The sequence below is a fragment of a genome, unplaced genomic scaffold (assembly GCF_019419815.1).
Source record: "Pyrus x bretschneideri cultivar Hongxiangsu unplaced genomic scaffold, Pyrus_bretschneideri_v1 Contig1, whole genome shotgun sequence".
NCBI classification, from domain to species: Eukaryota; Viridiplantae; Streptophyta; class Magnoliopsida; order Rosales; family Rosaceae; genus Pyrus; species Pyrus x bretschneideri.
Window position 1 is genome coordinate 14,660,009 of NW_025999390.1, and position 14,253 is coordinate 14,674,261.

General features: G+C 36.2%; 2 protein-coding genes across 2 annotated transcripts; one reads left to right on the forward strand and one right to left on the reverse strand.

Annotated features, from left to right (window-relative positions):
• The first annotated feature begins 406 nt into the window (after positions 1–406).
• On the forward strand, positions 407–11,908 carry LOC125475312 (protein GET1-like). Its single transcript, XM_048580040.1, has 6 exons — positions 407–465; positions 1,152–1,222; positions 1,636–1,718; positions 1,756–1,846; positions 1,986–2,035; positions 11,716–11,908. Exons 1-6 carry the CDS (start codon positions 407–409, stop codon positions 11,785–11,787), a joined length of 426 nt encoding a protein of 141 aa, XP_048435997.1. The 3' UTR covers positions 11,788–11,908.
• A 370-nt stretch (positions 11,909–12,278) lies between these two features.
• LOC125475348 (ankyrin repeat-containing protein At5g02620-like) lies at positions 12,279–14,024 on the reverse strand. Its single transcript, XM_048580078.1, has 4 exons — positions 13,928–14,024; positions 13,738–13,824; positions 13,042–13,574; positions 12,279–12,956 (listed from the first exon to the last, which is right to left on the reverse strand). Exons 1-4 carry the CDS (start codon positions 14,022–14,024, stop codon positions 12,279–12,281), a joined length of 1,395 nt encoding a protein of 464 aa, XP_048436035.1.
• Positions 14,025–14,253: the final 229 nt, after the last annotated feature.

The following is a 14,253-nucleotide window of genomic DNA, read 5'->3' on the forward strand; positions in this document are numbered from 1 at the left end:
CTGGGGGAATGAATTTGATGCTTTGCATAGGCGTCAGCAATGAATTGATACAACAATAGCGTGAAAATACATCAAATTAAACAGTTTTAAACCGTTTGATGGTCCTCCTGGTTCCTGCTTACAACGGTCTCCTTCAATGATCTAGATTTCCTTCTCAAATAAAAAAACCCCTAGTTATTCACTTTTCTGATGAGCATTGAAAAACCATCAAGGCCCTAAATAAAAAATGAGCAATGCATACACAATAATGAACAAGTGGTCTGCGTACCAAAACTGCGACAGTGTTCTACCATCACAACTAAGCTAGGATCTAACTTACTCTGCAGGAGTTTATGTTGTCATTAAACGGAATGATTGAGCTGATTGAACGGTTCTTGCGAAGTCACATGATTGCATGCCTTCAAACATGGAAGAGGATCGGAGTCATGTTGAATTTCAGGGTTTCTGCAGCACCTTTGGCAGTAGGTATGCTGTACATTACCTGAAAAGCCGTTGTCTGGCTGTACTGGATGAATTTTCAAGTGAAAAGCGCATGACTTATGATCAACCAAAGCAAAACTATCCATACACGCTACCAATAGATCGAAATAAAATTTTGATTTTGGACATGGAATCCTGAAACGAATAAAAAACTGTGACGTAAAGGACTAAGTCTAATTTCAAAGTGAATAGTTGAAAATGAACTTTTCAATAAGCTCGATTTGGAGAGAGTCTCAAACTGATGGAGCTGTAAGTCAGTGAAAAAATCAGAAATATGCAACAAAATTTTCTTGAACTCTATTTAATTTAGAAGCGAATCAATTTCCATGATTGTATTTACCTCAATGTAGCCTCAGTTTTTAGCATCAAGCAGTTTCTGATGGCGAAGTTCAAAACAAAATTACAATCCACAAGAAATTTGAATCCATTATCTTGGTGGAGGGCTCAGGGAGGACAGAGGAGTCGTGATTTTAGAGCGCGTCCAACTCCTACCACTAGCCACCAACTGCTCGAAGGCTGACGTTGCCCTTGAAACCGCAGTTGGAGGTGGGTCTAAGGCAGCATTGTTTTGATGCTTGCAAGTTGCAGCTACCCATTGTTTTAGCTTTACAGTAGCAGGTGATAGTTTGGATTCTTAGCAGTTGTATGATCTTCGTTTTGTTTGAATCCAGGAAGTTGAAATTTAAGCAAGCTGCGAAACTTCGGAGGATTGCAGCTGCTAAGGAGAAAGAACTTGCAAATTGTACTAGTTTGCAATTCCATCCTTTCAATTATGTTTTTATTCTGATCTCATATACAATTACATGCCTGCATTCCTGAGGCACATGTATATATATCTATATATCGTCACAGAGGATAACTATATGCAATATGCTTGGGATCAAAGTTGTGTTTGTATAGTAACATATACACTTTACAGCTACGATGTTTTTAAGCGAAGGGTTGAATGGCTAATAAAGTCTATGCAGTTGTTCAATGCCATATTATTTCCATGTATTTACAATAACCATTTTGTTTTCGACCATTAGTTTAATTTCTTTTCAATTATAAGAATCTTGTTTAGTTATATGAGTTGGTTGTACGTACTGGTACTTAGGTAAGCCTGAGTCCTGACCCACAAGACGAAAGATTCTAACAGTATTACCTGCCTGCCAGATCAAGAGTTACATGGCAAGGAGATAAAACTTTCATATGACTTTTATCTGAGAATTTTGTTCATCTTAAAGGTAGTTCTCGGTGTTTCTGAACAAGGGTTCTTAATGATATATTTGGTAGTACATTTATGTCTTAACATATATTGTGCTGGTTTGCTGGTTTTGGAGGGTTCCTGTTGCCTCCGTATCGCAACAACTTGTGCAACCCTTTGGTAATGCATTCTTGTTCCGAATATATATACTTGCCGAGTCCCCTCTTCTTTCTGTTTGGCTATATTTAAATTGAGTATTGAGACAGTAAAATCTATAAATTGATAGAAGTTCTGATTAGAATATCTTGTTGCTGTGCAGGGAATGTTATACCATGGAGGGCTGGAGGAGTTGTAAACGAAAATGTTATGGTAAATAAAGTTGGGACTACTTTTGATTGTTAAGCAACTAAATGATCTAAACAATACCGGGTACACCGTTACTTTCGCTTGTACACTGCTGATGTTCGCATATTACTTATATTGAGTCAGAAAAAAATTGTTGGAAATGTGCCCTAAAACCAATCATATGATGATACTTTATGGACATTTCACATGTTAAACTAATCTAGTTTAATATTAAGGGCAAACATTATTGTTTGAGCCGTCTCATATAAATGTTATATGCTTAAACGATAAGTCCAAGGAATATGTGATTAGGAGAATGCGATCTAAAGAAGTTAGATTCATGAGACCATTCTTTCGTAGACACATCCTAAACGTTCCTGATCATAGGATTGCCAATTGGGCATTGACAGTCCGTTAAGATCAGTACGTGCTATGTCTTCTCTCAGGGAGAGTGACTAGTCTCGAGTCATTGGTGTGAGTGACACCAAGACAAGCATGTAGGTGCTCAATAGAGAATGAGTTCACTGAACACGATCAATGAGGAGTTTTCATATTCATGTCACATGAGAATTCATGGTTGGGATAATGCAAAGTAGTCATTTGACCTGAGGCATCACAGCTGTCTTGTGGTTAGGTACTTGATCTTTGATTATGTCAAAGTCACTCTATCAGGGTGTCTACGGCATCGTCGGGGTTAAGCCACTTAGCCATGGAGACAAGTGAATGCGCAACAAGGGATCTCTAATCTTCAAACTGTTTGAGGGAGAATACTCTATGATATGATTTAGAATCTCTGGCCAGAGTATCAATGAGATGTTGGAATGCGTTCCAGATCACATTCAAGGTAATCATATAAGTACAAGATTCACATTGGATAGTAGACATGAATAAACTATCAAACCAAACAATGTGGTCAAGAGTATTGTATTAGAGAAAGACCGTATTGCATTTGTAATCCTAAAACTGAATAGGTTCTCCACCTCTTCTGATTAGCTTGGGTAACCATGACATGCTGCTAGGCGTCAACCATGGTTTGTGGAAGCCCTAAAAGTGTATTATCACTAACGGGAGAATTGAAAGTAAATTTCAATTCACAATCGATTTGAAAGAGTTTGCATCGCCCACTACCTCGCTAAAAGGAACCTAATGGATCGTACACCGTGTAAGGTAGAGATTGAAGATTCAACGGAGATGAGTAAGAATAATTAAATGGTTTAATTATTTATGGCAAGGATTAATTAATATGATTATTAATCAAACGAATAAGTTCGTTAAAAGACCTCGGGATAGTTTTGGACCTTAAGGCCCAATGGGCTTCGAACGTCAAGTCCATTGACTTAAGTTGTGTGACAACTTAATGAATAATGATTCACAAAGGCCCAAATAGCCCAATGAATACCCTAAGGCCGTCCATTTAGAGAAAGAGTGAGTTTTGGACTTATTTACAAGTTTGCCACTCAAATGAATTAAGGTATAAGTGTGACTTAATAGCCAAAATTCATTAGGGGTTGTTTTTGGGGAAATTGGAAAAACAAAAACTCTCCTTTCTCTCTAGAAATGGCCGGCCACCCTTGAGGAAAACATCTAGCAATCTTACTTCCTCAAGGTCACTCATTTCTTCTCCAATCTTACCTTGGTGTGGAGACTTAGAGGTTCTCAATTTTGGGAACTTGAAGAAACCTTTTCATCCATACAAATCCATGGATCTAAGATGCAAGGAATGAAGGCCCTCTCTTTGGGTGATTAGCCTTTGCTTATGCAAAGAGGAATCTATAAAGGTATTGATTTCTCAACTCACTTTGTTTTGAGTTGAGTCTTGGTTCACCTATCTACTAGGCTTTGAAGTTCATGGGTTAAGTTTTGTTTTTGAGTGCATATAAACATGATTCCGCCTTTTAATTGTTAAATTGCATGTTGTTGATGTTGCTCAAATGAACTTGTTTTTCACAAATTTTCCTTCAAGTGGTATCAAGAGCCTAAGTCTAGTAGTTGGTGAATCCTTTTGGGTTTTGTAGTTCAGAGTTTGTGATTTGAATGTTGTAATTGTTACAAGCTTTATTCTTGCTTCTTTGAATGTAAATTTTGTTAGAAAATTTGACATCTCAAATGTTGTAGATGTAGTTCATATGAGCATGAATTTTGGAGCTAAAATTTGGTGCCATGTTTTTGGGGAAATTCGGCCAAATCCAAATGGTGGAATTTTGGGTTCTTGTTTGACTTGTTAAAAGTGTTTTAAAGTGACTTTTGGAACCCCTATGTACCCTAGTATGGTTGTATGTTATTTCCCTTAAGTTTGAGTGGTTTTGGTATGTTTTTGGGTGAAGAATGTTCATGGAGCTCTTATGGGTTTTCATGGATGTTCTTCATTGTTCTTGATATGTTCTTGCCAAGAACAAAAGGTTTGGTGTTTTGATTCAAAATTTTGATTTATTTCATAAAGTTTTTGTTTTGAAATATTTCTTATGTTTAAATATATTAGATATTTATTTTGAAAAATTAAAGAAATTTTAGTGGGTAGGTGTGTAATGATTTATTCCATTTCACACACCCCACTTAAAAAAACTTTGAAAATTTTTTTAATACTTTGCTTCAATGGCCGGCCACCCTACTCAATTAGGGTCCTTGTGGGGCTTTTATGCAATTACATAAAGTTTTGATACTTTTGTGTATTTGTACTTTGACCCAAAAGTTTACGTTTTTACGTAAAGGTCCAAAATCACTAAAAGGACAAATTGTTTTGCTCCTTTAATGAAGTTTTAGCTTTTGTGGAAATTTTTGGGTTCTAGTTGTAATTACATGAAGTAGTGGACTTTTGTGTTTTTTACAAAGTGACCCCAAAAGTTTAAGTTTTGCAAAATGGCCCAAAAGTTGAGGTCATAGCATTTTGGCCCAAATTAGGTAGAGAACAAAATTATTTTGTCTCTTGAAATGAGAATTGGATTTTCATTTCATTTAGCTCCATTTAAATCAATTCTATGGATACAAAAACCAAATGAAAATGTTGCATTCAAGTTTAATTAGTTAAAGCGTTAATTAATTAAAGAAAAGGTGATTATGAACCTTAGCTTACGATAATTGAGCTATGTGAATGGCCGTTTCAAATTTGTTTGAACCATGGGAATGTGTAAATTAAATTTTGGTTGTAATTTGATATGATCAATTGTTGTAAAAGAGCATAAGCTCTTCTTTACTTTAAAGTAATTTGATTTGATCAATTGTTGTAAAAGAGCATAGGCTCTTATTTACTTTGAAGTACTCATTTCTTATTTTATTCGATATGCATGAAATTGGAGTAGTTGGGTCCAACGCCCAATAATACAACACGCCTTAATGTGATTAAACGCGTAACTAAAATCAATCACCATCCCTAGACCGAGATTCAACACAAGGCTCGTGTTGGATCTAATCAAAGGTTCATAGTCATCCTAAGGCCCTAAGGCAACTATATAGTCCATCAATGAATGCAAATCTTATGTTAGTAGTACCATATAGTCTTGCTTTAAAAACCTTTTTAAAAACATAGTGGGAGTATTATATACTACTAAATCAATCATATAGACCAATAGTTGTAATAGGACCAAAATGTTTTAATTGGATTAAAATGTATGTTTATATGTGATGAGACCTAAAACCCTCAACAAACCATTATTAAGTTGATAAGCGAGAGATGCTTTGAATATCTCTTCGTAGGCCTTCCACCGTGGTGGGCTCCAATCGTTTGTGACTCATGCACCGGCTTCACCCTATAATGGGAAAGTACAAAGTATGTGCTTACATCCAGGAGGAGTCCATAAACATATGATGAGGTGAGTGTAGACAACGAGTATGACCAACATGATATAATTCTAAGGTTGTGCTTGAACCTCTACATAAACTAAGCATGGTGGGAATAACTTAACTAAGTGCAATGGTGCCAACATGATATAATTCTGAGACATTCATTCTCTAGAGGCCAAACTAGATGGGTAATTACAAGAGTTGTAAATGACTAAAGTGTTATTCTCTCATCATTATTTTTGCTAACCAAAATGATATAATTCTGAGGTGTGCTTGGTAATGGTGAGTCTCTCATACCCTGCTAAGAGTTCAACAAAACTCTCGAATTCCGATGAGGGATATGGAATTTGCCAAAAATAGTGGGTGGTGCTATTTGATTTAAAGACCCGAATCAAATGGCTTAAAATCAATCAATTTATATTCGTTATGTATTTGTTTACCAATATATTTGCAAACGCTATCCAAAACTTGACAAAGAAAAGCCGAATGCTTTAATTTCCGGACTTAGTTCTACAATCCCATAGATTGTCTTTAATGGCTTGTAGATGTAACTAAGTAGTCTCATCCTCACAATCTTCCTATTGATAATGTATCATTGAAAGAATATGTTAGATGAGTCTAACATGAGAAGGACAACACTTTTAATGTCATAATTCTTCAAATACAAATTGTTGTATGAAGAAATAAGAGTTGCTTTGAATAACCCTTAATCAACACAAACTTTAGTGCTTGTCTCTTTGTTACACGAACAAGGAACTTGAGAAGTAAGCACAAGGGCATGGACACTTTATGTGCCATGATTCTTCACTTACAAATTGTTGTATGAAGAAATGAGAGTTGCCTTGAACAACTCTTGAAAGTTTGTTATTATGTTTAGAACATAATGGTTGGTTGACAAAAATAGTCCATTTATATGGACTTATGATGATTTTGAATCATTGAGTGTTGAAGTGTTAAACCACTTAACGAGACGGAAACTAGGCAAGGACTTCACCTTTGTGTCCCTATCCTAATAGTTCACTAAGTTTATTGTAAACTATATAGTGAACAATAACCGCACGCTCTCCAAATCGTTTGATGTGTATAACACATTTGAAATAAGTTTCAAGAGAGATAGTGGGAGTTTAGGGACCATGACTATTGTAGTCAAAAGGGAAGTCAAATGAAGAAGGCAAAATAACTCCAAGGGAACAAACTTTCTTTATGAAAGGATGGACATTGGAAGGGGTATTTGCAAGAAATGTCTTGCAAGTGTCAAGAACACACCTTTTGAAGGTGTTGTAAAATGTTCTTGAAAAGTTCATAACAGTTGGATCTTCTACTTGAATGCATGATTCTGTATTAGTAACTATGTTTTACAATTGTTGTAAAAGTGTGCTAATAAGAAGTAGAAGATTAATGAGAGAAGAGAAAGTACTTCACATTCCAAACGTGAATCGAATATAGATCTCTGCAAAAGCGGATTGTACTTACTTCCTCATATGAACTACCAAAGAAATTGGAAAATACTAAAGATTGTCTTTACATTCCAATTTTAAGGAACTTAAATCCGTCACTATAGTAGAGATGGATAAATGTTTTGTTTGACAAAACATTGTTCTTTATTAATCAATAATTAGATTATTGTAATTTAATTGTTTGTCTCTATAGTAGAGATGATGTGGTAGTTTAACTGTTTAGAATACGATGATGCTTAAAACCCAAAAGGTTGCAAGGGAGTGACTAATCCCAACTGAGTTGTGACACCTCTAAAACATAAATTACGAGTTGGTAATAGATGGATGCTTTGGATCGTTAGATCCGGATCCAATGCCTTCTTGTTAAAATTGTATAGAGGCGAAATGTTCGAATCTTTATTCTTTTTGGAAAGAAGAAAGAATCACAAAGTTGTTGAGATTAATTCACTTAGATGTTAGTGGCTCTTATCCACAACATAATACTACTCATGTTGTATGACATTTACCGAAGATCACTCTCGGTTGGACTATAGTTTATTTTGAATAAACACAAGTCCGAATACTTTGCAAAATGTTTCAAAGAATTCAAGAAATGTGAGTTGATGAGTAAGACGTCTAAAGTATTTACCTCCTTGGATTTGATCCAAGGAAAGATAACACTTTAGATGAGTTTCCTTGAAAGATATCAAGGAAAATAGCATCATAAGATAATGAATTTCTCCATTAGGAGAAGAACGAACTTGAATAAAATTTAGTTCGTTGGATGTTATCTATTACCCATATATAGGATATATATATACTTCTAAAACAATATGATTGTCAATTAGAAGATCTTCCAAAATTTTCATAACTCCATAAGATGTAGTTGGAAAGAAAGACAAATCTTAAACATGTTAAGATTTGGGGTTGTGTGCTAATAAGCAATATTTGTTTGATATGATCAACAAAAATAACAACCTAGTTCCTACACCACAAGCTCCAAGGTAGTTGAGAAGGATTTATAAATCGTCTCAGTTGAATGGTTTGAACTTTATGACTATGTCATAGAGTTACACCTCTTAATTCGAAAGAAATAAGAATGAAAATCCTTATGACTACACTGAGTGTATATATATGACATATACTCAAGGAAATGGTAAAGTACCATTTGAATCGAAATAATGAAACCTTAATAGCTAATCGGTAGCTTAAGGTGACTACACTCAAAGAAAATGGTTGACTTTGAAGAAACCGTCTTTGACATAGTCTTAGTTTCAATTAATTCGAAGATTGCTAGAAACAACTAAATGGTGATTCAATGTTTGGACATAATATGGGTTTCCGAAACCATTATCAAGATAGTCTTGATAATATATGTCTAAAACTAAGAATCACAAGACATATAAGTTGTAGAGATCCATCCATCATGAATCTCAGCAAGTTAGTGGGAGCTATAAGCATCTTATGAGAAAAAGGATCAAATCGTTTGATTTCTCATAAAGATGTAAATGAATCTTTTGTTTACTAGGTTTACAAAAGATTAGTGGGAGTTAATCATATTCCTAAATTTGAATATATATACATGATATATATTAATTTTGAAAATGAAAGGAATTCTTCATCGTTAAAGTTTTGACTTTAAACATTCTATAATGATAGAATGTATATGAGAGACATAGTCTATATACATGGGATGGAAATCTATAAATGATAGATTTCAAGATATAATTGGATTATATCAATCCCTAAAATAGACAAGAGATGCTAGGAAGTTTCTCATATGATGATAAACTTCAATTAGAATGACAATTCTAGTGAGACTAGGAAGTTGTTCTTCTCAAAGGGAATGTACCCTTTGACTCCCAAAGAAATAATGCGTAAATAGAATCCTTTATGCACACGCAGAAAGGTGATTTATGTATTTCATATTGTATGAAAACATTGATATAAGTTGTACCTAGAACGGTACAAGATGATATCAGTGCAAGCCCAGGATCAGAACCATGGCAACTGTCAAGTGAATCCTTAGGTATTTAAGAAATACTAAGGATGGATTCCTCAAGAATGAGGAAGAATTAGAGTAACGTAATGGAAGCGTAAATGTATTAGATTATGAATCTAATCCATCATAGAATATCTCTTCATTATGAATGAAGTGATAATGAGATATCTCTTTATTATGACTAGAGAGATATTTGGGTGGAAACGTTAAAAGTAATGACTTTAATGTGTTCCATCATGTATGCAAAATTTATTGCCATATAGAAGCTTACAACATTGTTGTTTGGATGGGAAAGTTCATTTATGAACTCTCCATTCGGTTCCAACCAGAAAGTGTATGACACTAATGGGGCGATAGCTCAAGCCAGGGAATCAAGGTCTCATCAAGGTCCGAACTCAAATGAGAGACTGAACCACATGATTGAGAATCATGTATAATGGTGACGTCGTTATTCTCAAGGTTGCTTCTATGGATAACATATAGATATCCATTGTCTAGGCCTACTACTCAGCCATTTATGGAATGACTACAGAAGAGGTATCATCACTGATGACTAAGCTGATTGGCTCTAGTGCAAGTGGGAGATTGTTGGAAATGTGCCCTAAAACCAATCATATGATGATACTTTATGGACATTTCACATGTTAAACTAATCTAGTTTAATATTAAGGGCAAACATTATTGTTTGAGCCGTCTCATATAAATGTTATATGCTTAAACGATAAGTCCAAGGAATATGTGATTGGGAGAATGCGATCTAAAGAACTTAGATTTATGAGACCATTCTTTCGTAGACACATCCTAAACGTTCCTGATCATAGGATTGCCAATTGGGCATTGACAGTCCGTTAAGATCAGTACGTGCTATGTCTTCTCTCAGGGAGAGTGACTAGTCTCGAGTCATTGGTGTGAGTGACACCAAGACAAGCATGTAGGTGCTCAATAGAGAATGAGTTCACTGAACACGATCAACGAGGAGTTTTCATATTCATGTCACATGAGAACTCATGGTTGGGATAATGCAAAGTAGTCCTTTGACCTGAGGCATCACAGCTGTCTTGTGGTTAGGTACTTGATCTTTGATTATGTCAAAGTCACTCTATCAGGGTGTCCACGGCATCGTCGGGGTTAAGCCACTTAGCCATGGAGGCAAGTGAATGCGCAACAAGGGATCTCTAACCTTCAAACTGTTTGAGGGAGAATACTTTATGATATGATTTAGAATCTCTGGCCAGAGTATGAATGAGATGTTGGAATGCGTTCCCGATCACATTCAAGGTAATCATATAAGTACAAGATTCACATTGGATAGTAGACATGAATAAACTATCAAACCAAACAATGTGGTCAAGAGTATTGTATTAAAGAAAGACCGTATTGCATTTGTAATCCTAAAACTGAATAGGTTCTCCACCTCTTCTGATTAGCTTGGGTAACCATGACATGCTGCTAGGCGTCAACCATGGTTTGTGGAAGTCCTAAAAGTGTATTATCACTAACGGGAGAATTGAAAGTAAATTTCAATTCACAATCGATTTGAAAGAGTTTGAATCGCCCACTGCCTCGCTAAAAGGAACCTAATGGATCGTACACCGTGTAAGGTAGAGATTGAAGATTCAACGGAGATGAGTAAGAATAATTAAATGGTTTAATTATTTATGGCAAGGATTAATTAATATGATTATTAATCAAACGAATAAGTTCGTTAAAAGACCTCGGGATAGTTTTGGACCTTAAGGCCCAATGGGCTTCGAACGTCAAGTCCATTGACTTAAGTTGTGTGACAACTTAATGAATAATGATTCACAAATGCCCAAATAGCCCAATGAATACCCTAAGGCCGGCCATTTAGAGAAAGAGTGAGTTTTGGACTTATTTACAAGTTTGCCACTCAAATGAATTAAGGTATAAGTGTGACTTAATAGCCAAAATTCATTAGGGGTTGTTTTTGGGGAAATTGGAAAAACAAAAACTCTCCTTTCTCTCTAGAAATGGCCGGCCACCCTTGAGGAAAACATCTAGCAATCTTACTTCCTCAAGGTCACTCATTTCTTCTCCAATCTTACCTTGGTGTGGAGACTTAGAGGTTCTCAATTTTGGGAACTTGGAGAAACCTTTTCATCCATACAAATCCATGGATCTAAGATGCAAGGAATGAAGGCCCTCTCTTTGGGTGATTAGCCTTTGCTTATGCAAAGAGGAATCTACAAAGGTATTGATTTCTTAACTCACTTTGTTTTGAGTTGAGTCTTGGTTCACCTATCTATTAGGCTTTGAAGTTCATGGGTTAAGTTTTGTTTTTGAGTGCATATAAACATGATTCCGCCTTTTAATTGTTAAATTGCATGTTGTTGATGTTGCTCAAATGAACTTGTTTTTCACAAATTTTCCTTCAAAAATTGGATGGTCTTTGATTAGTAAACGATATAAATCATCTTAAATAAAGTTTTGAACATTGCTTTTGATTCTTTTCTTATATGGTTCTGCAGGTAGGAATTATTCCTTGGTTAATATTATCGACCAGGGTTAGCAAGTTCGTATGTCGACTTGCCGAGTTCTAGAGGTTGGATGATTCTGTACTGTCTAGTTTTCATACACATGTTAACGTCATTTTGTTTTGACTATTACTTCACGAACTTTAGCCATGAACTTAGGATTGTTACCTTCTCATTTAATTTGTAAATTGAGTTTCTTGTTATGTAAAAAAACTAACCTCTTATAAATCTCATTCTTTGAATATATATATTATTTGATTTTATTTAACATAGGGAAAATCCAGCAAAATACTGTGATGCCTTTTGTGTTTGGTAATCAAATGCCTATGCGATCTCCGGACTACCATGCCTGTGGTGGAGGTATAGTGGATCCTAGAGAAAATCAAGAAATATGATACTTGGAGCACAAGACTTCAAGGCGAACTCAAACTCCCAACAAACGAGAAGAAAGGTGCTGCAAATATTATTTATTCTCTAGTACAATTTACCTGAGCACTCTTAATTACTTGAGCCCCACGCCATTTTCTTACAAGCTTTTCTATAATTATTAATTCTTATTACTGACTCTTATTCTGCTTCTTGATGAAACCTATTATTGAGCCAATTATAACATTACACGAGTATCTTGTCAGCACCTTAAAGTCGCCAACCATGTCGTCCAGGAAATGTGGAGCATCAAGTATTTTTCTTTCAATAGAAAGAAGAGAATTTGCAACGACGGAGAAGAAAATGCAGCCAAGCACACAACCTGCAATGGTAATCCCTGAAGAATGACCACCCAGTGCTGCATATGTGCCGGAAATGAATGCAACAACCATTGCAACCAAAGCCCAAATTGTCGTACACACTGCCAATTGAAACGTCCCCTTGTAATTCCTCTTTGTGTGAATTGAGGAGTAAAGGAGCACTAGGACAGAACAACTTGACATGGCCATGGCTAGTGTATCAGTTAGAACAAATGCTTTGAACGCTGTGTTTCTTGACAGAAGGGGGTAACCCTGGTCTGGTCCTTTTTCGCTTTGGTATCTGCCAGGCATGGTAAAACCTGCGGCGAAGGTTACAGTTGCTATCAATGTAGCCACTACCAGATGAGTATCTTTTGATTTCTGTAAACTTTCTTCCATGTCCTTGCTTCTTTGAGATTCCACCACCTTATTCCCACTACTATCTTTTGGATTTTCAATTCCATGACTTGGTCTAACACCCGTCACTTGAAGTACTTTTACATACAATTCCTGCAAAGCCAGAGAAGGACTATAATATTATTATTATCTTGGCAAACAAATTCAAGCAATTTAATGATCACAAGGTGATACGTACCCGCGCTAATAATGTGCTTATATCATCATCGTGAGTTAGAAGGATGTCAAAAGCGTTTAAGTTTTGCTTGTTGAATGCCATCCAATCAACTTTATGAGCAGCTAGTAATTCTATGCTTTTGGGAGAATGAGTAGCTAGGTGATGGATGGGTGTGTTCCCATCAACATCCATGCCATTGAACAGGATGTTTCTAAGCCATGCATCTGCAAAAACATATTCTACTATTTGGTTTTGTTTGTTCCGTATGGCGTAGTAAAGAGCATTCTGAAATTTGTTGTCGACCTGTTCGCAACAATCAGGGCATTGAGAAATAAGCTCTTTCATTACATCTCGATTGCCTTCGGACGTTGCAAAGTGAAGAGCTGTCGCGCCATCTTTGTCAGCAATGTAAGCAGTAGATCTATCAATTTCAAGCAGTTGTTTAACAATTGAAACGGAACCACAACGTGCAGCAAGGTGTAGCGGAGTACATCCTAGTTCGTCTGCTGCTTTGCTCAGAGTCCTATCGGCTCTTAGTAGTTCCTCCGTTATTACTTATGCATAACCATAAAACAAAAACGAATATAGATAAAATTAAAAACATGTATATGTATGTTGGATGTGCCCTTCAATTCATTTTTTTTTTCAATTAATTTACCTACATATTATTGCACCTAAAGAGCAAGGAAACAAATTTACTTTTGTATGCACATATACCTTTATCCTTGCGAATCACTGCAGCGTGCAACGCCGTTCTACCATTTTTCCGTCGAGGCCTGGACGACCGGAGCGGGAGGAGAGACACTAAGATCGGTCGCTCCCGTAGTCTGCTGGAGATAACGTGAATCACCTGTTCTCCCTTCTTCGCCAATTTCTTAATGCGTTTTGGGGGGTCGAGGAGCTTCACCTGCCGTCTCGGTTTCCTGGCGAGGCCATTTGCTCAGCAAGGCTTGCGCGGCGGCTTTGGCCTTCTTGGAAGAAGGGACCGACTTCTTCTTAGCCATGGCCGTGACAATCATATCTGTCTTTTTTTAGCGCTTGACCGCCTAAGAAAACCAAAGCAAGTCAACAAAGTTGAGTTAAGTATTTGAAGAATGAAGGTAGAGTCGTAGACAGACAAATACCTTGAGCCGTTTCTTTAGGTGTAGAGGTGGAAGTCTTCTTCGGGCGGTCGCTGAATATTTTCTCGATAACATTTTTGACAGGCGCGTCGCAAAAGTCTTGAGTATACGT